The following is a 24156-nucleotide window of genomic DNA, read 5'->3' as shown; positions in this document are numbered from 1 at the left end:
GCGGTCTAGCGTTATCGTCAAGAAATTGAAAAGTTTCACCAATAGCAGCGTGAAAATTTGGTACAACATTGTCAATGACATGATCCCTATATTGTAAGGCAGTCATATTCCCAGGACAAATGTGTAGATCTGTGCGCCCGTTGAAACATTTCCCGGCCCATATCATAACACTACCCCCTCGGAATGGATGGACTTCTTGGACATAGCTACGATTACGGGATATGCGTGGGATTGTCTATACCCCTATTCTTCGAGAATCTGAAAATCGTCCATATCTGGATTCATCAGTGAAAAGGACACTACGCCAATGATCGTTCCAATTGATATGTTTGTTGCCTTGTCCATTCCAGTATTTGACGCTTATGGTCACGTGTTAATGGAACTCCTCTAAATGGACGTCTAGAACCTAGATTCACCTCTCTCAAACGTCGTCTGATGGTTTCGATGGAAACTTGGACCTGATCTGCATTTTGAAGAGTATTCCGTAGCATTCTACACGTAGATGTAGGGTTCCTTCTCGCCGAAACGGTGATGGAACGATCCTGAGCAGGTGTTGTTTCTCGTCGCTCACCAAGCCTTGGTCTTTCCAACACGGAACCTGTCTCCCTGAACCTATTCCAAAGTCGAGATATCACACTTCGGCTGACTTGGAGCCTTTCCGCTACAACAACCTAGGTTAGTCCACCCTGCATTCCGATAGCCATATTAGCCTCAGCGGTTGTTAATTTACGTCTTGGTATTTTCAGAAAACTCATTTCAAATCGAAGCCGTTGATAAACTGACTCCATTTCAGAATAAAAACATTCATGAAGCTTATTCAAAGAACCAAACTTCAGAAAAAAGGCGACCAGATTGACGAAATGTCTCATACTGATTTTTATTGGATCGATTCAAGTTGTTATTGAGTTATTTAACAGCGATTTTCTCGAAGATTACATACTTTACAAAACGATTGAATACGATATTCCTAACTCTTATGGAGCAGTATATTAAGAGATCCACTGCTTATATGAGCGAGTTTTCAATAATAATAATTTTTACTCCCGTGAAGTACAGAGAACTATAATGGGTGTTTTTTGAGAGCTTAAGAACTTTGAATATCAATACAAGACTAAAATATTGTTTGAATGATCTATTAATTATCACAATCTAGTTGATAATTTCATGGAATTCATTCTTTCAATAAAATTTTCGGAATATGCCAGCCGCGTCTACGAGTTACATAGTCTATTCGATTAGTAGAGTTTTCCACTACTTTTTCCAATAAATCTAGCAGTATGGCTTTAATGGTGTCTTGAATATTGACTCCCAATGCTTCAAGAGTTGTTGATTTGTTGGCATAAAACAATGAATCAACATAGCCTCCTAAAAAATAATCAAGAGACGTTAAGTCTCAATAACGAGTAGGCTAGTTGACAGGAACATATCTGAAAATGAAGTTGTCACCAAATTGATTAATATTCAACGTACTGAAAAACAACATAATATTTCAATAAAGTGCAAACCAAACAAATTGCTGGTCAGAGAAAGACATAATACAAAGATGGAGGGAGCATTTGTTGAATAATTGAAAGCAAATAAGATAGCAAATGGAAGAAGTAGAAGAAAAGACCAGAAAAGAGGAGAGCATGGAAGAAGTAAATACGGCCTTAAGTGAGTGAAAATGGTAAAGTGGTAGGATATGATCAGATTACCCCTGAGATGTCAAAATACATTGGTATGAAAAAAATGTCAAAAAGTATGGAAAATAAAGGGAAAGTCCAGTTACTGGAAGATAGCTATTATGGGGCCAATTGTTCATTGAAATAATTTCAATAATTTGAAATGGTTATAATGGCAACACTTTGTATTATTTTTTGACATATCATTTGTATTCAGTAGGTTATGCCCATGAAAAAATGCATCCTTCAATAATGTTCAAAAATTGTTATATTTTTCTCTCAAAATCAAGGATATTATGTGAATACTGGGAAAATTTTAAGAAGAATTCATGGACGATTATATCCAGTTAATTGACTCAATAGTCGTCCTATGAATTGTGAAAAAATCCTAAAATTTTTATTTCACATCTAACTGAATTGAAAACTGAAATCATATAAGCACAATCCGAAACAAAAAATAGCCTCATGGAAATATTTGAATAATGAAAAACATATATTGATATGGAATACCTAAGCTGTTATCATTTCAAAGACCCAATAGAAATCGGTCCCTAGAATTCTTACATAAACTTCAGGAATTTTCAAATCGTATCGTTTCACATTTTTGAATGATCTGATTAGACGCAATAGGATTAAAATAAGAGCCTTATTATGAACCATATAATTATTTCCGAGATAACAAACTTCTAAATGTCTGAATAATCCTCTTTGCGGAATTGGATCTTCTCAGAATTTTAAAGGTTCTGTCCTGAATGATTTATGGGCAAGATCTCCGAATCTGAAATTCTTCCAACACTTCAAACTCGATAATTTATTATTTTCCTCGTTCTTGAAAATATTTCAGATCTATTTGTTGTCGCCTTCATAATGAATAGTTATTTAGGTTGTTTTCTATCATCTGTGCGGCAGAGATGATAAAAACAACTCAAATCACTATCCAACATTCCAGTTTCGAATATTTTTAATAGAAAGTTACTCATAGATTGAAAAATCCTACAGAGAACCAGACTTCTGAATGAATGAGAAATGGTTACCAGTTAATTTCAAATATTAGTATTGTTTGCTGTAAGTTGGCATTTTGATTCAAGTAACTAAACAATTTCAAGTTTCGTGGCGCAGCTTGTCTTCAGTACTCTTTCGTGAACTGACAATTCCAGCGTGTTATGGGTGACTTTGCACTGTACTAGCAAATAGTCTCTACAAGTATATATTGTATTATATAGTGAAAAACAGCTCAAGTACCTAAATGAGTGAATGTTTGGAGTCAATACTATATTTTATATACAGGGTGGCCACTTTTTCAATGGGATTGTATTGGTAACTTTTAAACCATAAGAGTTAGGTCGTTCAAATGGAGAAAAAGTTGCATGCATAGAAGCATAATCAAGCAGTTCAAACAAATCGAGATTATCAGGGCCGGTTATCCAGATATCATAAAAAAAGTAAATTCTGTCATTCTGATTTTTTTTTTTTTCCCACTTTATTTCAAATATTATCAAAAAATGTTACAGGAATTTTTTATTCGACACTAAATTGTTCTCAATTTGACGTAATCAGATTTCGTATCCAACATTTCGTGCTCTCTGGGCCACCATCAACCTCATTTTTTTCAATACGGACCTGTATATTTTATGACACTTTAGCAAATGTATGAGAAGTATGGGTTCCAGAACCGTTAAGTGCATTTTACAAAATGGTAGACATTTCGAATACTTACTTCATTCATTTTCATTTACTTTCGAATAATCATTCGATTTTTCTTTCATTGATTGATAATTCGTTTAATTATTATGAATTGAAATTTGTAAATAATTATTACTTGTTTCTTGATTTGATTCTGATATGTTCCATTTAGTTCAAGATGAGTAAGTTGATTTTCTCATCGAATTGTATTGCTCGTTGTTAATTAAACTAAAGGTACCGAAATGTAATACAGATCCGTCCCAAGGAAATTTGGATAAGGGTCAAAATCACCTGAAAATCAACTTTGAATGACATTGTATGGTATATCGTTGAATTCAGCGTTAAAAGTTATTTCGGAAAGTGTCATAAAATATACAGGTCCGTATTGAAAAAAATGAGGTTGAGGGTGGCCCAGAGAGAACGAAACGTTGGATACGAAATCTGATTACGTCAAATTGAGGATAATTTACTGTCGAATAAAAAATTCCTGTAACATTTTTTGATAATATTCGAAATAAAGTGGGAAAAAAAGAAAAATCAAAATGACATAATTTACTTTTCTCATGATATCTCAATAACCGGCCCTGATAATCTCGATTTGTTTGAACTGCTTGATAATGCTTCTATGCATGCAACTTTTTCTCCATTTGACCGACCTTCTAAATCTTATGGTTTAAAAGTTACCAATACAATCCCATTGAAAAAGTGGCCTCCCTGTATACACTTGTAGTGACACTTTGCTTATACAGAGCAAAGTTACCCATAACACGCTGAAATAGTCAGTTCACGTTAGAGTACTGAAATCAAGCTGCGTCATACGTGGTTAGGACTTGGATGGGTGACAGTTATATTGAAACTCCCGGTATCCTGATAGGATCTGTTGTGAAGAAACTATTAGATATTTCTTTTTCTCCTTGAATATTTCATGATTCTGATTATGTGATAAGATAACGTTAGCTATGCGTGTCCAAAAATTTACACATTTAGTTACTTGAGCGACTGTTTACTGTAGTATATGTACACTCGAATGATACGTTAATGTAACTTAATAAACACTAATCTGAAACACGTTAGATTATGAAACTAAATTGACAACGTTGAAAACTCAACTGATAACGAGTAGCCAATGGGAAAGGTGCAATTGGCGCATGAATGAGGAGCTCTCAAACACTCCAAATTTCACATCAGTACTATTCATGTTTTTGCGTAAATATCAAAAAAACATTCTCTCAATGAGATTCGAAAAGATGAAATACCGAATTCTGAAAAAAAACGAATTAATTCGATCTCATGTTTTCTTGATTCGCGCCATTTCTCATAGGTCCCACACAACCCCTAACATAATAAATCCGCCGGCAGCATGAATTGGCAGTATAAAAAAGAAAACTACCACGACCTATCAGCTATCCAAACGATTCCCGATCCCCGAATGAAAATGAAAACAACCCCCGATTCGTGAGCGATATTCGCCGATCTTTCCAGGGTTGATTGAGCGTGATCGTGTTTTCCCCCAGAAAAACTCCAATCAAGCGTACATTCCCAAGGACTCCGAAGCCTGGAACGGAAGTTTCCGAATCGAGTTTTCCAAATTGTATGATACTCGCTGGCGAAATAAGAAAAGGGGTGGCCGGATAGACGAGACCGGAAAGCTTGAAATCGAGCGAGAACGTAAATTTTGATTAAACGCTCTCACGGAAAACGAAAAACGCAAGCAAACAAATCGCTGTGCCGCGGTCGATCGCAGCTGATTGTCTGGAAAATACGATAATCGGTTTTGCCGGCGTATATGTATTTTTTTTTCCGATATAGATTTCGTTATGATTGGTGTTGTAGGGATTTTGTGGGGTAACTTCGAACACGCATTCAATGGATTGTAGTGTGGATTCATTCAGGCACGAGCGTAGCCAGAGGGGGGGGTTTAAATTCACTCGAAATGTGGAGATCAACTTGTGCTAGTAACCTTGACGAAGGAACCTTCATCTTTATGAAGAAGCGGAAGTGTTGTTCGAAGAAAATGCGTTAATTCATGAAACTTTGGAAGACATTTGAACCACTCCTACACTCTCGATATGTCAGATATTTGCACATACTATCAAATAAAGGTATTCATCCCATTTCAGGAACACACAATAATGTGTGACTGAAAGGTTCACGAAAAACCATAAAATAGTTTGTGCACTTTTTGGTGGACAGTCCTGGAGTTTTCAAGACAGAAGTATAGAAGGCAGCTTTGTTCATCATCTTCTCACTTCAAAATTATAAATGCTTGCGATGACAACTTTCATTCGAATATTTACATAATGCTGTAAATATTGACAACTATTAAATTCGGGAACGCATCCCTCAAGAGTCAAGAGTATTTGAGAAGCGCTAACCGTAGACACGTGTTTCGGGCAACTACTTTTATTGTTCCTATTATATTGGCTACTATACTTGTTTCCTCTGCTACCCAAGAAAGGATTTTCTCAAGTCTAGGGAGACTACAAACTTACTTAAGAAACACAACTATTGAAAACCGACTCTGATGCATATTCCCTATGGAATATATATTGAATGTCGATGAATTAATTCGAAAAGTGAAACAGGAAACTATAATGTGTAAATCAAATCAAATGTTGTTTGTTTTTGTCATATGGTCAAATATATTTCGCAATAATATATTTTATAATAAATATGATCTGACGCGATTATTTCATGCACTACAATTGGTTTCATAAGATGTTACGAAAAGAAATCCATAATTTTTGCTTGAAAAACAAAGCTTTAATTACTAAGTTAGAATGATTCAATTCATAGATTTTTTGTTCGATAATATGTTTTCATTTCATTATGCCTCTTTCATAGATGCCCTCGTCTTTATTGGCAAGAATTTGATACCGAAGATTTTCACATCCTCTGTTGAATCGAATTTTTCACCATCAAAAATGTTCTCCATGGACAGGACAGATGGTAATCACTTGATGCCAGGTTTGGACTATAAAAGGTGAAAACATGTCAACCAAGCTCTCAGAGGTTCTAGCGACTCACTATCGAGGCTTACGGCCTGGTGTTGTCCTAATAGGAAACAATTTCTCTCCTATTGACCGAAGCTGGCCGTTTGTGCACAATTGCTTCCTTCAGATGATCCAATTGTTGACAATTCAGCTCCCAGTTAACAGTTGTGGCGTATGGTAGCATCTCATTGTACATAATTCCCTGCCAATCCCACCAAACACACAGCAAAACCTTCCTGGCCGTCAATTCACGGCCGTTTTTGCTTGACGTTGTCGTAAGTGATCCACTTTTCGTCACCAGTCACCTACTGAGCTCAAATTACATTAAAATAATACAAAGTATTGCGATAACAACCATTTCAAAGGAATACGGAGAAATTATTGGGTATTCTAATAAAAAATAATTAATACGGTTGAATAATACGAAATTGAAGTTTAAAAAAAACAATTATTCATCCTATAGATTAAAACTCATTTTGAACAAGCCTTATTGAGTATAGGATTCATTCGAATTTTTCAGTTGAAATAAGTCACTCAGAAAATAATAATAAAAAAATAATTTCTCTCAATACTCAAACCGGCATCAATCGTTTGATTACCAAAACCTGCAGGGAAATGTTCTCGAGTTTGCCTAATTCTATAAACCGTGGTGAAATGACTGAAAAATAGACAAAATCGAAACGCTGGAAATCTAGCTAGACCGTAAATTCCAATTGAATGCTCGATCGTGAAACGAAAAACGCAAACAGAATATTGCGGTCGATCGCCATTGATTGCTTGGAAAATTTGATCATCGTATTTCGCATCGTGTCTATATTTCTTCGATGAAGATTTAATCAACGGTATTCTCGTAGAACTGAATAAAAGGAGATTTATCGGTGAAAAAATTGATTTATACTCGTTACGAAACGAGAAAAGTTTGGAATTTATTCCTGCGGCGTATATAATTCCTTCTCATTCGAATTCCATCATTATGGATTGTTCAATTATTCTTCTTCTAGGCCCTCCAACAGCAAAAGTAAAAACTGTGGAAATTCGAGCCGAAGTTAATAATTCGAACAGAACTTTTTTCCTATTTGAACTCTCAGTTGCTCTGGTTTTGTGCAAGTTTAGACATCTAAACCTTTTCCAATTGTAGTTCAGAAAATCAGAGAAAGGAACATGTTTTTCAAAATAGCAAGGTATAATTCAGAAAAAAAAATGGATTCGAGAATAGTTGATTTATATTATTATTATTATATTTCAGGAAAGTAAAATTGTTTTTCGGATAACGCAATATGTAATTCAGAACAGTACCGAATGTGAGTTTCCAGTAAAATATTCAACACAGGTATTACATGGATTAGGCTATTCATTTAAATTGATTCTGAAGTATATGTTACCAATTTTGAATTAGAAATTGAATTTCTGAATCACAAATGAATAAATATCCCAATTTCAATTTATATTTTCTGAAATCATTATTTTCCTTTCGGAATTACTTATTGCTATTATTGAATACAAATAACGGTTTCTGAATAAAAACTTCTTTTTCTGAATTTCAAAATTCTTTTTCTAAATAACAAACCATTTCTGAATTACAGTTTTCATCTTCTGGAATTCTTGCTTCTCTCAATTACATTTTACATTTTTTCTGAATTATAATTGAAAAAGGTTAGTGAAGCTAAAGCAAAACTCACCCAACATAATTGAAACCTATCATATATACTTACTTCAAGTGAGAAAAGCACTGAAGTGAAGTCAAGAATATCGTATAAAGAAATTGTGTGAATTCTCATTTTATATGGGAATTTCGGAATGATTGTATATCGAACTATTTCTCAAAATTATTGCTTATTGTATTACCTTCTGATACAGAGATCAAAACCTTTTGATCTCATTGATAATAAAATGAGACTTTTCGTGTGAAATAAATACAAACGATGTATTGGCGAAATATTGCAGTCCAGAGTCCATGAAAATTCTTGTTTACTCATGTTCAAGGCACACTGTTTATCCAGAGGAGTTGAAATTCGTATTGGATTATCGCGAAAATTCGTTGACAGCACAACATATTGAAATTTTTTCACAAGAGTATTTTACGGGACAAGAATTAGAGCAAAAATGTATTTCTTCACGAAAGGGAATAGCTCATAGCTACCTTCTCGACTAGGAAGCAAAACCGTCAAAACACAATTTGCGTGTAAACCTTCAAAATGGTTTGGAAAAGCTAATAATATAACACTCAGTACGTACTGGGCTTGACACATTGATCAGACCATTAATGTCATACCACTTTTTTTGGATATAACCAAGCATCAGAATATGTGTGTCAAAACATAGAGGTCAAGTATTTCGAGGCTTATGGCCAGTTGCACCACTTGCCTAATTAATTTGATTGAAATCAAAATATTGATTAAAATCTAAACATTGATTACTTTCTGATTTCTCTTAAGAAATCAGGAAGAGATCACTTTCTAATTTTCCTCTTAAAAAATCAGAAAGTAATCAATCTTAAATTTTTAATCAATGTTTTTGCAACTGGCCGTTATTTATTGTTTTTGATAAATTGGATAACAATAAGTTGAGTGTATTGATAATGCTCCTTATCTCGAATATATGAAAACCATGGTCAAATTGTAGGTTGTGTTGCGACCACTCAGCTCATTCAGATTCAGATCTGACCCTCAGTGATTACTAGCTTTTTGCAGGCCTCACAAGAAATTTCCGTGGAACGAATTTTGTCTCTAATGAATCTTTCGACGAAAAGGGTATTGAAAAGTAAGAGGAGTGTTGAAGAATGTTGGAGTACTTGTATCATTCTTTGTAGACCTCTATGTTGATGATTCCTCAAGAAGAAATGTGTTTTTACTGATTAGGGACGGAACTTACTGAGTGAAGTATTATCAGTATAAGGACATTTTAGCGTTATGGAAATGAAAGTCTCTTCATGTAGTGATGACAAGATTTGTGAGAATAAAAGGAAAGCTTATACGGTGACCAAAGATTCAATTGCAATTGGATTTCTGCCCTTATATCTCATCTCAATATGATTTGTTCGAAGACTGCTTATCTCTAATTGTTCCCTTCTACAAAAAGAATGATGTTGCATTGAATTAGATTGAAGATCAAGAGCTATGTCCTTATCTGGATTAGATTCTGAGAATGTAATCTGGATTTCAATACCACAAACCTTCAACATGTTCCGAAAACGAAAAGTTTGAGTCTAATTTGAAAGATATCTCCATACGATTACTAAAAGCGAACTTTTTAATCGATTACTGAAAGCTTCCTGGATACAACATTCCTTCTCTTTAGATTTAATACCATTAGGATAATGGCGATGAACTATCTCAATTATAAAGTTCAAGTTCTGGACTCTAAATTGGCCACAAAACTGAGCATGAGCTGGTAGGGGTTCCATTCAATTTTTCGGGATGGCCCATTTGAGATGCTGCAGTGCGCAGTAGATGGCTCTTTTCCAATTTCTGTTTTAATTAACATTAGAGGGCCAGTCTAAAGGAGCTTCTTGTTTGCGAAATGAAAGGTTGTAGCTCTTGCGATTAAGTGAGAAGTTTCATATGACTCGTTTTATAATTGCATTTAGGGAAAATAGCCAACTTTTCCTATTCCTTATTTGCATTCTGGCGTTTTCAACTGCATTTTATTGTTGTGTTATTGTTGAGACCTCATTTTGTTGAGTGTTTTTATAAGTTTGTATAATTGAATTTAGGATGGTAATCTATCTGCGTTTTAAGTTTTGACAAAAAAATATAGATAGGTATTCAGTTTTAATATCACAAGAGAATAGACATCATTCGATTATACACCGAGTCACGAGACGTAGTTCGCGAAACATCAAGAGAGCGTAGCTCGAGTTGTTCCGCGAACTATGTCGAGTGGAAAGTTTTGTATAATCGAAATATATTTTCTATGTTCGAGTTGGTAAAACAAATATGTGATGAAGATCCATTATCGAAGCATAAAATTTTTACATTCTCTTTTCTATTAATTTTATCAGTTTTGGATTATTTTATTCATATATATTTTATAGTTCGATTATTGAAACAACCATAATTTTGTCAGTTTATTTCATTTTCTTGTGTGAAGGTATCAATTTCAGAAAGTATGCTTTCTGTTCTTCTCAATTATTGAGCCCTTCATTGCAATATTTCTCTTGCTTCTTATCTAAAATTGTTACTTGTATAAGTTCATTTCTGCTGCACTTTCTTTTAGAATTATTATTTTCAAATAACCTGATGTACTTAGGTCATTCATCTCTGGATTCTGTGGGTATTCTGAAATTTTAGTATAACACAGAAAGAATACCTACATCTACATGATAATGCTAAGTGAATCATTGTTAACATGAGAATAATGTCTCTTTCATTTATTTTTTTCATTAAATCCAGCTTTTGAAATTCTAGCCATACGAATGCGAGTTAAGTGTTTTTTTCATATACATAATCCCGTATACCAGTATCACAGTTATCATTTTTTATTGGATCTATTTAATAACTTGTTGACTCTAAGTCATTCTATTCCATCTGTTTTATATCTGTTTCTATTTGTCCAATATTACCTTCTCCAATTGTAACAGTTGCAAAAACTTCATTCCTTTTCAAGCAAACTCAATGCCTGGTCCCATAACCTATAGTTATCATATAGAGTACATAGTTTTTAGTAATCAGATAGAGTACGCAGTTTAAATGGATAATTCATTTTTGAAGTTGATTACCTCTGTAATCGACTTCAAAGATGTTTCATTCTAACTACCATTTACAACAATAGCAGGAGTGTATATTTAAATAATTTATTCCAATAGAATCGCCAGAATTGGGTCAAATATCGTATCACAAATGGGTCCCTGAAATGTGTTCTGCTTGCGCTCTGTCAAATCTGTCAAATTTGTTAGCACATGTTGAGTACAATGTTCGCTATTGCAAATGACGTATGCTCTACGTTTATATTATTATCGCTTTAAGAAACGAGGAAATAACTGATCACAGAGTGAAATTTAAATTCTTTCGAATAATGGAGATAGATCCTACACATTTGATAGTCTTCGGATCGGTAGCTTCTTTTCCACTCATAAACAATTACCCGATAACTTTTCTCGTAGTATCGAATCAAATAGGCGTGAAACCTACTCACCTGTACACCCTTCAAATAAAACGTCAACGTAGAAGCCGGTCTAGATGGCGGTGAACTGCAATTAGCTCTGAGCACGTCTCCACTGTCGTAAAAAGTCCTCTCAGTCGTTAGGGTCGGAGGATTAGACGGAAGCACTAAAACAGAAAAGTGGAGGATTTTAGAGCTTTTTAACGAGCAATTGATTGATTGCAAACATTCGCCACTGAACAGAAATGTCTAGTCTATGTGGAGTTTACTGCATTAGAGGAATTTGTAGGTAGATAAAGATTGTTTCCATAATTCTGTTAGTGCATGCAGGGTAACCTGATTGATTGTACCTAATTTATGAACAAACAGGGGTAGTTGGATCATCAGTAAATATCTTTTTGACTTCAGTAATTTATCAAGGATCTACATAAATTCTTATTGTTGCCCATCGTGAATCAAAGGTTGCTAGATAACTAAAATAAATCCAAGACATGTAATTATTCTCCTTCTCCGATCTATTGCATAAACTCTGTTTAATTTCTGAATTTTATGATATCACTTTGGATTCACGATCCGCGTCTACTACGAAATTTTAAATAAAAGATGTCTTTGATTCGTTTCAATTTTTTTATTTACAATTGTATGGTGAATCGAATATGTTCGTCAACAAAATTTAAGGAACACTGTCCTGACTCCTATGAGTTCAGCAAGATTTCTTTTTTTGAGGAAACGTGATCACAAAATGCTCTGTTATTTTGTAATTTTTTTTTCATTTATGGAAGCGTATAACTATCTGCCTTGAACCTTATGTCTACATGAAAAACTCTTTTAATAGATTCAGAAATATGGATCGTGATTTCTTCAATTCCCTCAAGCTTTCAGTTCTAAATTCTTCTCAAAAGTAACGTGTGATAAAAAATACTCATCTTCCTTTTAGTTGGACCATACCAAGTTTCTTACTCTGACAGATCATCCAGAAAAAGAAAGAAAAACAACTTATTGCCATTTCGAAGGTAATATCATTATGCCTTTGCCATAGAATTCCTCGTCTCTATTGGCAAAAATTGAGACAGCTGATTTTCACAAGCTTCTGTACAAGTGAATTTTTAACCAATAAAATTGTTCGCCATGGACAGAAATAGATGTTAATCACTTGGTGCCTGCTTCGAACTATAAGGTGGATGCATAAGAACCTCCCAACTAATCTCCAGGAGCTTCTGGCGAGTCACTATCAATGTTTATGGTCTGTCAGGTTCCTGATGGAACACAGATCCTTTTCTACTGGCCGAAGCTGGTTCTTCTAGGTAATTGCTTCCTTCGGACAGTCCAATTGTTGACAGTATAGTTCCAAGTTAACAGTTATCCTCTACGGAAGCAGCTGATAGTAGATAATTCCATGCCAATTCTATGAAACGCGCAGCAAAATCTTCTTGGCGTCAATCCTAGCTTGGCCAACGTTTCCGCCGGCTCACCGCGTTTCGACCACAACCGTTTTCGCTTGACGATGTCGTGAGTGATTCACTGTTCATCAACAGTAACCAACTGCTTCAGAAATGGGGCGATTCTCAAATAGAAAATCGGTCCATGAGGTTTTTTTTGCGTTTACTTGTGTGCTACTCTTCATCGAGCTTCTTCTTGAGACCAGCCTTATGCAAATGATTTCAAATGGTTTTTTTGTCCAATCTTCAGCTCTTGGGCAATCGAAACAATGCTTACATGACGGTCATGTAATTCCCACGATTTTTATCATTATTTTCGATTTTTTGTTGTCCGATATCATATCTACCTAACGCCATCTAGTGGAACCTGATAGGACTTAAACAACGCTAGATACAGATAACTAAAGCCATCTATTTGAAGCATATGGATTTACTTGTATTACTACTGATGTGTGTATGAATATATTTTTTTTATCAATGTTGTGTCAATTCGAAAACCATTATCACAATCGAATACAAATATTTGTTTGGTCAAATATTGTTCTCTAACTATTCCGTTTTTATCGAAGGCTCTCATTTTAATGTCTCCTAAAATATTATCGATTCGAAGAAGCATTCCTCTCTTCGAGGTCCTCCTTCAGAACCAACCACGCCACAATTACGTACATTGGAGGGAACTGAAAGCATTCCCCTTGTTGCGTCTCCAGTCGTCACGATCTAAAATTCTCTGAATGTTCGAGATCCATCAACGTTTCATAAAACCGACATCGGCAAGAACGCTCAGATGCTCTCTCGTAGCGAATTTTTTTAGGGAACGAGAAAATATCGGAATTCAAGCTGAAACTCCGGCTCCATCTGATCGATCTGAGACTGGAGCAAGGTCGTATAATCGAATTAATTGGGAAAATGTTGCATTAATGCATCTGTAGTTGTCGTTGATCGATCGTCTTGTTTGTCATTCGGGCCTTGTACGTGTCGTATTTGCATTCTTGAGATGTAAATGCATAAATGACGTTCTGATAGTCTATGTAAAGAGGATTGAGGATAGTGCAAATATCCATTTGATTAACAGTCTATTTATTCAGTGTTCAATGACTCCTTGAAATGGATATCAAGGTAGTTATGAATGAGATCTAGATGAACTGTCGGAAACCACTGAATTAATATTAGATATAGTAAAAAGGAAACCCTCATTTTTCCAATAGATGGCTATGGTATCTGTATATCGCGTTGTATAATAGCGTTAACGAGATTAAATTCCGTACTACAAAAACTTTTCAGATAGTTTGGTGATTAGTTCACTCAGTTTAGTTTGAGTGTGCGTCGCAAATGGCAACTGGTAAAGAGAAAATACGCTATCTTTTACAGTATTTCTTCGATGAAGACAAAAATGCAGGAGAGGAGGCTAAAAATGAGAATAATGTTTCTGTCCAGATACTGTTACAGCCAATAACGCGCAATTTTAATTTTGTCGATTCCGTTCCGGTGATTCCCAGTTCCCACGCACTGGAAGGCCAATTGTTTAATATGTCGATGAAATCACGGACATTGTCAAGTCCGACCATCCGGCATAAGCCTGGTATCGAGAAAATTCGATGTATGTTAATGCGAGTTAATGCAAAAATCGTCATTGACCGGATTTCCATATGTGAATCGCTGCTGAATCGCAACAAAATCGACTCATTCTTCAAGCTGTTAGTGACTGCTGATGAAAAGTGGCTCACTTACGACAACGTCAAGTGAAAACGGTGTCAAAACACGGTGAGACGTCGGAAACGGTGGTCTAGCTAGGATTGACGGTCAAGAAAGTTTTGCAGCGTGTTTGGTGGAATATGGACTGCTTCTTGTTTACTCAGAGATGTACTGTCAACCATCTTAACGAAGCAATCATCCAGAAACTTCCAGCTTTGGCGAATATAAAGGGAGTAGTGTTTTATCAAGACAACGCCAGGCCAAACACATTGTTAGTGACTCGCCAGAAGCTCCGGAAGCTTGGTTGGGCTGGCACCAGTGATTTTTGTCCATGGCGAACAATTTTGCTAGTAAAAAATTCGCTTGGACAGAAGCTTGTGAAAATCGACTGACTCGATTTTTTGACAATAAAGACGAGGACTTCTATGAGAGAGGCATGAGGATATTCCTCTCAAAATGACAATAAATTGACGAATAAAACGGCGCATATATGACATGAATTGAATCATTCTAACTATGGTAATTAAACCTTTATTTCATGCAGAATTGAAGGATTTCTTTCGACTTCACCTTATATCAAGAAAAATTCTTTACCAATCTTATAAATCATGACCGAATGAAAAAAGTTAATAATAATATCTAGATATCTAGAATTAATTTTTCAGATGCAACACTAAATGAAGCGTTACAAATGCATGTTCTCGTCATGAATTATTGAATGGGATTTTGAATAATATTGAAGGTTTTGTATACAATATTTTGATCCAAAAATTCGATAACAAAACGAACGTACCAAGATCTTTGTAATAAACAAAACTTATATGCCATTTCACTGAAAATATGACACATGCCGTCCAGATAATTTTGGAAGTTGCCACTTTTGTTTACAATATTCGAATGAGAAAGTTGGAAGATAGATAGTGCGAATACAATTTGCCAAAATTGTGTGAATTTCGAAATGATAAAATTTATAAAGTAATAATTTTTAAAATAAAAAAAAAACTTTTCAGGAAAAATCAAAACTGGTAATAATTTTTATTATTTACTTCGAATTTAATAAGTCATCAATACCTGGTATGGAAGTCTTTCAAAAAATAGAAAATTAACCATCGATATATTGAGAATAACTAGAATACCTAAATAATTATCTCTTAAATTTTCACACACAAAATAAGCCTTATTCCTACAGGAACAACAACTCTCTCTCTCGCAGAGGATTTTGAATCTAAGCCTAAAATACGAAAATTACGAGCACATGCTTATCGTCTTATTGATATAAGATCATAGTTACCAACAACTAACATATCCGTTGAGACCACTCTGGTAGAAAAGCTGGGAGCATCTGTGGTCACTTCGCAACTGAAGTTTCCAGATAGGTTGAAGCCAACTTCAGTCAGGACCACCTGGCGTTCGTTGGAGTGGACCAGCTGTGGGCAAATTCGAAATTTGTTAATTCCTCTCCGAGCAGGGATTATTGCGTTGAATTGATGATGAAGTTGGCGCAAAAATTACAAGTTTCATGCGGATGCGGCTGTGCCTAGGGGATTTGAGATTAGCAACCGATTTTTGTACTAGATATAATGCATCTAGCTTCTATAGTTTCACACGTAAGCTGTTAGCTGCGAGTGGCAAACAAATAGATTTAAATTATTCAATTCTCAGATTGTACATTTCCCAAACTTTTTACCTGGCTATTTCACGCTCTTGTTGAATGAGCCAGTCAGGAACAAAAGTATAGTTCGCATTATCCATAATTCAAATTTTACTCCAGACACTGATTGGCTCGTCAAGTTCGCTGTTTTCAGCTTTGAGTATTTCAAATATCACTGTGAACGTACATAGAAAGGAGCAGATTTGAGATTCTCACCCGAGTTGCTCCTAGCAACACAATATCATTATGAAATAAATCCAGACTCATCTTGCTTTGTTCTCGAGTTATTGTGTTTTTCTGCGACATAACTATTTCGAATATTCAGCTATATTTTGGTTTCTGAATGATGTGGCCATGGAAATTATGGGTAATTTCTCTGTATTTTTCATTTCTGGTTTTTTATTTATTTTATCTGATATTTATAACGAGAAATATAAAAACTGCCATAAAGCTTCCAATTGTTAATCTTAATCCAAATGAAAAATTTTATTTCCGTCGAAGTGATTTTTTTGAAATTATAAACAAAACTTTTTGCTTGGTCTCTTTACGAAGCCCCTCATTAAATTTTGCCTATCAATAGTTTCTGAGAAAGTTATAACTCCAAAACTATAACTGATAGACTTTCGGCTGAAACCACTGTATCCAGTTCTATCGTATCAATATGAATGTTTTCAAATATATGTTGATAAATTTTCGAGAAATTAATTTTTTCAATATGCTTTGAAAAATAAGGTATCTTGTTCTTAGGCTAGAAGGATCAATGAAATATAACAATTGGTTTTTATCTCAAATGTTATGCAAAAAGCGCCTATGATCCTGATAGAAACTGACGAATTTTTGAATTCCACTCATAATGTCTCAAACGTAAACTGACAATTACAAGTGAGATTGAATTTTTCTCTTCGACAGATTTCGAAAATTCATCATTGAAAACTAATAACAAAAAGATGCAACAAATTTAAAGTTTGAAAGTTGAATTTTATTGGGTTCATTGTACAATGTGGAAGATTTCTCATGGAGAGAATACCTACATAAACATGAAAGAGGATATACATAAAACTCCTCACATTGGAAACATGCTAATCATTTGAAAGAATTTAGTTATACCTCACACGAAATAAAAAGCTTTCATTCTTATTGTATATATTTAATTCTCATCAATAAAGAAAGGTTTTGATCCCCATCGTAAAATATTTTCAATTTATTCGGAGGATTCTCCTTTGGCTCTATCAATTTTGATTTCTCTTCGTAGTTTTTAATCTCTACTTAAATATTTAAGCTGCTTCAAAAGCTGAAAGCATAGTATTGGTGACAATTAATTGTCAGTGAAATTAATATTTCAATATTAGGTAACTTGACAGTGCTGAGCAGTTCCATATGGTACTACCATTTCAGGTGATCGAAATAAAATAAGATTTGACAATAATATTTACTGTGCTGAAATTAGTACTATGACATTTTCAGGTCTCAATAAATAATTTTCCTTTTTTCGATTTTTGAATATTTCACGCGAATTAACGATAAATATATTTCTCTCGTTTTTTGAAATCGAATACCATAAACTCTGTGCCGTTTTTTCAGTAGAACAAATAACAGTTGAATAATAGATATTTATGCTTGCAAAAAATGAATTTTTCAAGGAAGAATATGAATAACCACGATAATCAATAAGTTCTGAACCTGATGAACAGATTGCATTACCGGTGCGATATAACTTTCTTCTTGTTAGCCCAAGTTTCGAATGGTGAATGTAAAAATTTCGAAGCATATATTTGAGTCTGTATAGAAATAATGAAGTCTAGGTTAAATGGCTTTTTGGTTATTAATTAAAATGAAAATACCTGATGAAGTGACTGTGTGGAATTTGAGTACAGCGATTTTATTTTATTTGAAATGAATTTTTGTCAAGTGGGTATCGAAATCATAATATAATTTCTTGATAAGTACCGGGTTTTCCACCATAATTTGACTCCCCCCCCTTCAACTTTGTTACTAAAAGATGTACAAAAAAATGTTTTCAACAAAAGTTTCACGAAATCGACTGGTGTTTTCTAAAATGATTTCAAAGAATGAAATATATACAGAGTGGGCAACATATTGAATGCAACTTCATTTTTTAAAATGAAACACCCTGTATATTTTTCTATATTTGACTAGTTCTTTTTCCCCTGATTTCGAATATATAACATATGTTTGGTCTATCTCTCTTATTCTGAGTTTCCAATTTTTAGCATCACCTAGTATGCTCCAGTAATCAGTTTTCACGTGGTAGGCTGCGATAACTCGATAACCCCTTTTTTGAGTTAGCTCGTTGTTAACGATACATGACATAGGTTTTTCACTATAAATTGGAACTCTAAAATGGGCATTTTGAGTTATCGCAGCCTACCACTTGAAAACTGATTACTGAGCATGCTAGGTGATTCTTAAAATTTGAAACTCTGTGGTACTCAGAATTAGAGGGATAGACCAAACATATGTTATATATTCGAAATTAGGGGAAAAATAACTAGTAAAATATAGAAAAATATACAGGGTGTTCCATTTGAAAAAATGAAGTTGCATTCAATATATTGCCCACTCTGTATATATTTAATTTTTTGAAATCATTTTAGAAAACACTAGTCGATTTCATGAAACTTTTGTTGAAAACATTTTTTTGTACCTCTTTTAGTAACAAAGTTAAAGGGGGGGTCAAATTATGGTGAAAAACCCGGTACATTGTTCATTACGTTCTGTGACAAACTTTTTCTAATATAATCAAAAAACAAATTTCTAAAAGACAATTTAAAATCCTTTGACCTCACCAAAAACATGAAAAATCCTTCGAATCAAAAATAAGCGAAGAAGAAACCTGCGTTTTCCACTGATGTCAAAACATCTTCAAAGAAGCTCACAAATTGAGTGCGGCATAAGAATTAAATACTGAAAGTGAGAGCGATAGAAGATTTTAATATTATAAGATAATATTCACATCGCTCTCTCTGACAGCTCATCCAGCATGAAGTGAAAGAGGAATACAAACAGATTCCAAGATCTCACCGAAACTCAATCCCAAAAAAGTGTACGCAGACGTAATGAAACCATGTTTATGATAAACTCCTTCGAAATGTTACCACATTTCCACCAGAGAAATTGCATTTCCTCTCCCTGCTTGACGCGTAATATGCAATTTACCCTAGTGCTAATATGTACGTTGAGTCGTCACACAAATACCTCGACTGCTTTGACTAGCATCTTCCCGAGGAAATACGGGATCTAGAGAGCGCTGAGAATTTCCCTTGGCGGTTTCTGGTTGACATGCACGCTTGAATATGTGTATTATTAACCTAATTGGTGTTCGTCGAACAAATAATGCAATCAATTTGGCTATGTCGTGTTGGAACTAAAGATTGAAAGGGGTAATTTTTTTAAGTGAGGTCATCTATCGTTTTTCGAGATTATTCAGTGGAATCATTCGACTTTATGTGGTATTTGAAATTACGCAGTAAACTTTCTAGTAAACTCAATATTTCTTCGTTGGGAACACTGGGTAGTTGGTATTGTCGCACAACAATATGGCGACGGTGAATATGGTCAATTCATCAATTTGCTTTGAAGAAATCAGTTCTGCCAACCAACATTTTTTAATGCAAAAATCACTTAATGATATTTATGGAAATATTTTATTAATTTCAATAAAAATGCATTGAATTAGAGAAAATAATGTATAATACTCGTACAGAAGGCTCATTCTACCACTCGTTCATTCAAAAACTCGCCACTTCGTGGCTCGTTTTTGAATTTTGAACTCGTGGAAGAATATCAATGCCTTCTGCACTTGTATTATAAATAACTATTCGAGAGGTCATCGTGTTAGAAGACTGAAAATAACTTAATGTGAAGTGCTAACTTTTAAATAAGGGCAGAACCATAGGCATATCATTTATTTCCAGATGATACTAAATAATGTTTATTTGAAAATCTCACATAGATCCACTCTTCAATTATACCAAATTTTTAAATAGTCGAATAAGACCTGACACAATTTTCGAGTTGAATATTATTTGAATCTCATGTATCTACCATTTATTGATTCTATATGAATTTCTTACAGATTAGAGCCCCCTCATTCCCAGAAGTTTAGCAAAAATATTCACTTCCGACGTGTCGTTCAGCTTCATCAAAAATTGCACTTGTCTCAACACCGTTCCTTGAGGAACTACATACATTAGTTGCAGCATTGAGTTGAATGAAAAAATATTGAACTGTTATTATTTTATGTTGCACCAGTTTGTTTTTCATTGAATTGCTCAATGACTGATTTTATTATTGAGTTCATTATGCCTTCGGATATAATGTAAACAGGTCAATAATTTTTATCAACTTCAAACCTTTCATTTCATCTTCTTGAACAATTGTGAAAACGCACTTTTCATTAATTTTTGTCACTTTTCTATTTACCATAAGAACTGACATTGTTTCTTGTATGTAAGTAACTAGCATATTCTCAAGTTCTATTTTGATATCATTTAAAGTTGACAGTTCTTCCAGAGCAACAAAAAACAGTCATTTTCAAATCACTTATGGCTATAGCGTCTGCATTCAATTCATTTAGAAGATTTCGAATGAAATCTTCTATTGATAGCGAACGAGAAGTCAGTTTAGATGCCATAAAATGATTCTGGAAATCCCTGAAGTACATTTTTTTCAATTGCCTCTTTTTGACAAACTTATCTGTGAGGAAAATTCGCTGAGATAGGGAGCTTTATTCGTATAGAATTATTCCAGTTCAGGCTTCAGGGTCTAAGTTCTCGATAAACTGTGATAATTTTTATGAATCTTTTTTTTTTCTGCTTTTTGACTCATGAAAACAGGTTGGGTTAGAAGTTTTGATTCTTCAAGAAAACTAAACATTTTTGAATTGATTTAGAGAATGACGTCATCAATCCTTTTATTTCAGACATTTCCAAGGGTAAACGTGCTTTGAATTCTACATTTTCATAACGTTTCTTCAAAGTTTCTTACCCACTCAGCATCCCTGTTCACTCCCTATCACATTTAAAAAATCTGTACAAATACAACATCATTGAAAACCATTCTAGAATGCTCATAATGAAAAATAGGAGAAAAAGTGAAAATACGAGGAGGCGTTTTTGTAAACATTCCCCTTTTTTTTCAGTATCCAGAACTGAAGTCGGGAATTATTCATCAACTCAATTACTGTTTCGACGATGAAGATGATGCTGAAGAACTTCAAGAGTCCATTACTAGAATTGACAAATCAAAAGCAAGAAAATCCAGCAGAAAAAGAAACCGCAACCTTCCAAAGCCCCATAGCTATGGGTCAGAGTGCAAACTCGAGGGCATAAAAACGGCGACAACATTATTCAACTAACCTCATTGAATTAATGTTTCAATCCAGAACAAAAACCAGCAAACAGGTAATTTAAAGCAAGCCTGTTCATCATAATCCCGAAATGGCGGTAATAAAGGGAACGACCGTGGAAAGAAACAAAATGAAAATCGGGTCTATTATTCAAATTACTCTCGGTATAACTCAGTCGGTGCTGCTTTGAATTTAGACAAATATTTCTGTCTTTTCAGTTTGTTCCCTTTCATAAACAAGGACAAATGGAACTCTTCATTTGGGTAAGTGCCCGTGGAAAACACGGCGAAGTGGCGATACGGTTTTTGCCAATATTTTGGAACATGTAATTATAGAGAGTTCTAACTATTGTTTCATTATGTTCCGTGCTTCGGGAGCGAGTTTACAAGAGGATAAATTGTTCGGGATGGTTGCTACGAGCAATATTCCCAACGGCCTTTGACATTGTTCCCCTACATATAAAGTTCATGAGTTACTGAAAGAAAAAAAAACTGATTTTAGCTATGAAGACAAGGATGGATATTTTCTATGTATTATTATTGATTGTGGTGTACGCTGTAAAGTGACATCGGAATTATGACGAATTGAAAGAGAATTGTATTGTTCAACTTGAGTTCAATGAAAAGTTATCCCCGGATTGTATTAGACTTAGAAATTAAATGAGGAAAACACCGACGTAAAGTGAAGATCTTTTGACGAAATTTCATTCATGCGCCCTTGGAGATCACATAACTCTCTATAGATATATACCTATGAAAGACGACCAAGCGAACAAAAAATTTTGAATTGATAGGATGAATATATTTCCGTAATATAATTTATTCAACACAGCAATTATTTCATCAACGTCACTGTTGTGTAAAGGCGGCAATAAACTGGCTTACATGCATATCATACATGTAACTACATAAATAGTCATCCATGCCTGTGGTTAACAAAATCAAGAGATTATATGGATAGAACAAAAAAAATAGTGCATATAACTTTCTGGTGAAAAAACCAGAAATAATAATAAAAACTGCTCTTTTTTTTTCTTGGTTTTTCAAAAAGTTTGGTCTCTGTGTTTACCATCAATGACACACATGGATGTCAGATATGTTCGTCATACTTACATTATTCACGCATGTATGCCAATTTGCGGCTGCATACCGAGGAACTTAATTGATTTCTCAGGTTCCTGATTGAAGATCAAACTTTGAGTTTTCTCTTTATTCAATTTTAACCTGTTAGACGACATCCACAAGTCTGTATCCTTCATAACCATTTCGTTTTTCTTCTGCAATTTATCAATTGTGGCATCCTCAAAATCAGCGTGGTATCATCAGCTTGAAGGCAGGCATCATCACTCTCGAAATTACAAACTAGGTCATTTATGTATATAATAAAAAGTGTGGGTCCTTATATTGACCCTTGAGAAACTCCACACAATAATCTTTTGTATCTGAATCTGAAATTCCTTTCCATTTACATTTATATAGCGTCTAGAATGGGAATAAGCTGCTTTCAGCGACCATGCATTTTGCCTCCACAATACATTACTGATCCTCCTTCATATTTAACGACTGGCAAACAATACGCTCTATTAGTGTGACGTCACACACCGCCCTTTTTGGTTCTCCTGTCAGAGTTCGGAATCCAAACAAATAAATTGTCATTCAAATTAGTACGTTGTCGTTGAAGGAATTGGCTTATTTTCATGAATAAGAGTATTTGAGTAACGATTTCAGTATTAATTGATAATTGAGGTTAATACCAGTAAGTTTGAATCCTGTATCATTCCCCAGATTTTGTAAAAAGCTGTGTTTATTAGTTGAACTCCAAGTTCGAACTTACTGGCATTAGGCTTGTGCGTTTTGTCTATCAATTAATAGTAAATGAATGGAAAAATTCATTTTCAGCTAAACCGACCATTTTAAGAAATAATCCTGAAACACGTCGATTTTTTATTTCAATTTACCGTATTTTAAAATAATTATCTAATAAACAGGGTGAATTACTTTTAAGTAATGACGCACCGTCATTTTTTTTAAATGGAACAGCCCCATTTTTTCCCAATTTTCCGATTACTCTAGCTGAGTTGGTTCCAAAAATATATCACATGTTGATTCCAATTGGTACAGGCTGGACAAAAATACAATAGTTTTGTGTGTGCTAATAAAAAAACGCGTACCATTCTTTATTAATTAAATTAACAATATTATCAAAATACTTATTGTCTAGCGGAAATTGGTTTGAGTGTATCACCCTGTAGTTTGTTACATTATCAGATTGATAAAAATGTATAAAAATAAGAAACAATTTCATTCATATTCTGTCTGTTAGATCACAAGTTCTTATTTTTATACATTTTCATCAATCTAGAAATGTAACAAACTACAGGGTGTAACACTCAAACCAATTGCTGCTAGACAATAAGTATTTTGAGGATATTGTTAATTTAACTTATAAAGAATGTTACGCGTAACTTTATTACCACACACAAAACTATTGTATTTTTGTCCATCCTGTACCAATTGTAATCAACATGTGATACATTTTTGGAATCAGCTCAGCTAAAGTAATCTGAAAA

At 34.3% G+C, this 24156-nt stretch overlaps 1 protein-coding gene across 1 annotated transcript in view; it reads right to left on the bottom strand.

Annotated features, from left to right (window-relative positions):
* The window catches only part of LOC123670660, a 108588-nt gene that overhangs the window by 3154 nt on the left and 81278 nt on the right, over positions 1 to 24156 (bottom strand). Inside the window, exons 3-4 of the mRNA XM_045604175.1 lie at positions 15860 to 15995; positions 11471 to 11604 (exon numbers count right to left, since the gene is read on the bottom strand). Coding sequence (XP_045460131.1) covers positions 11471 to 11604; positions 15860 to 15995 — 270 coding nt within the window. The remainder of the gene's footprint in view (positions 1 to 11470; positions 11605 to 15859; positions 15996 to 24156) is intronic.

The sequence above is a fragment of the Harmonia axyridis genome, chromosome 1 (assembly GCF_914767665.1).
Source record: "Harmonia axyridis chromosome 1, icHarAxyr1.1, whole genome shotgun sequence".
Taxonomy (NCBI): Eukaryota; Metazoa; Arthropoda; class Insecta; order Coleoptera; family Coccinellidae; genus Harmonia; species Harmonia axyridis.
This window is presented reverse-complemented; position numbering and strand designations above follow the sequence as displayed.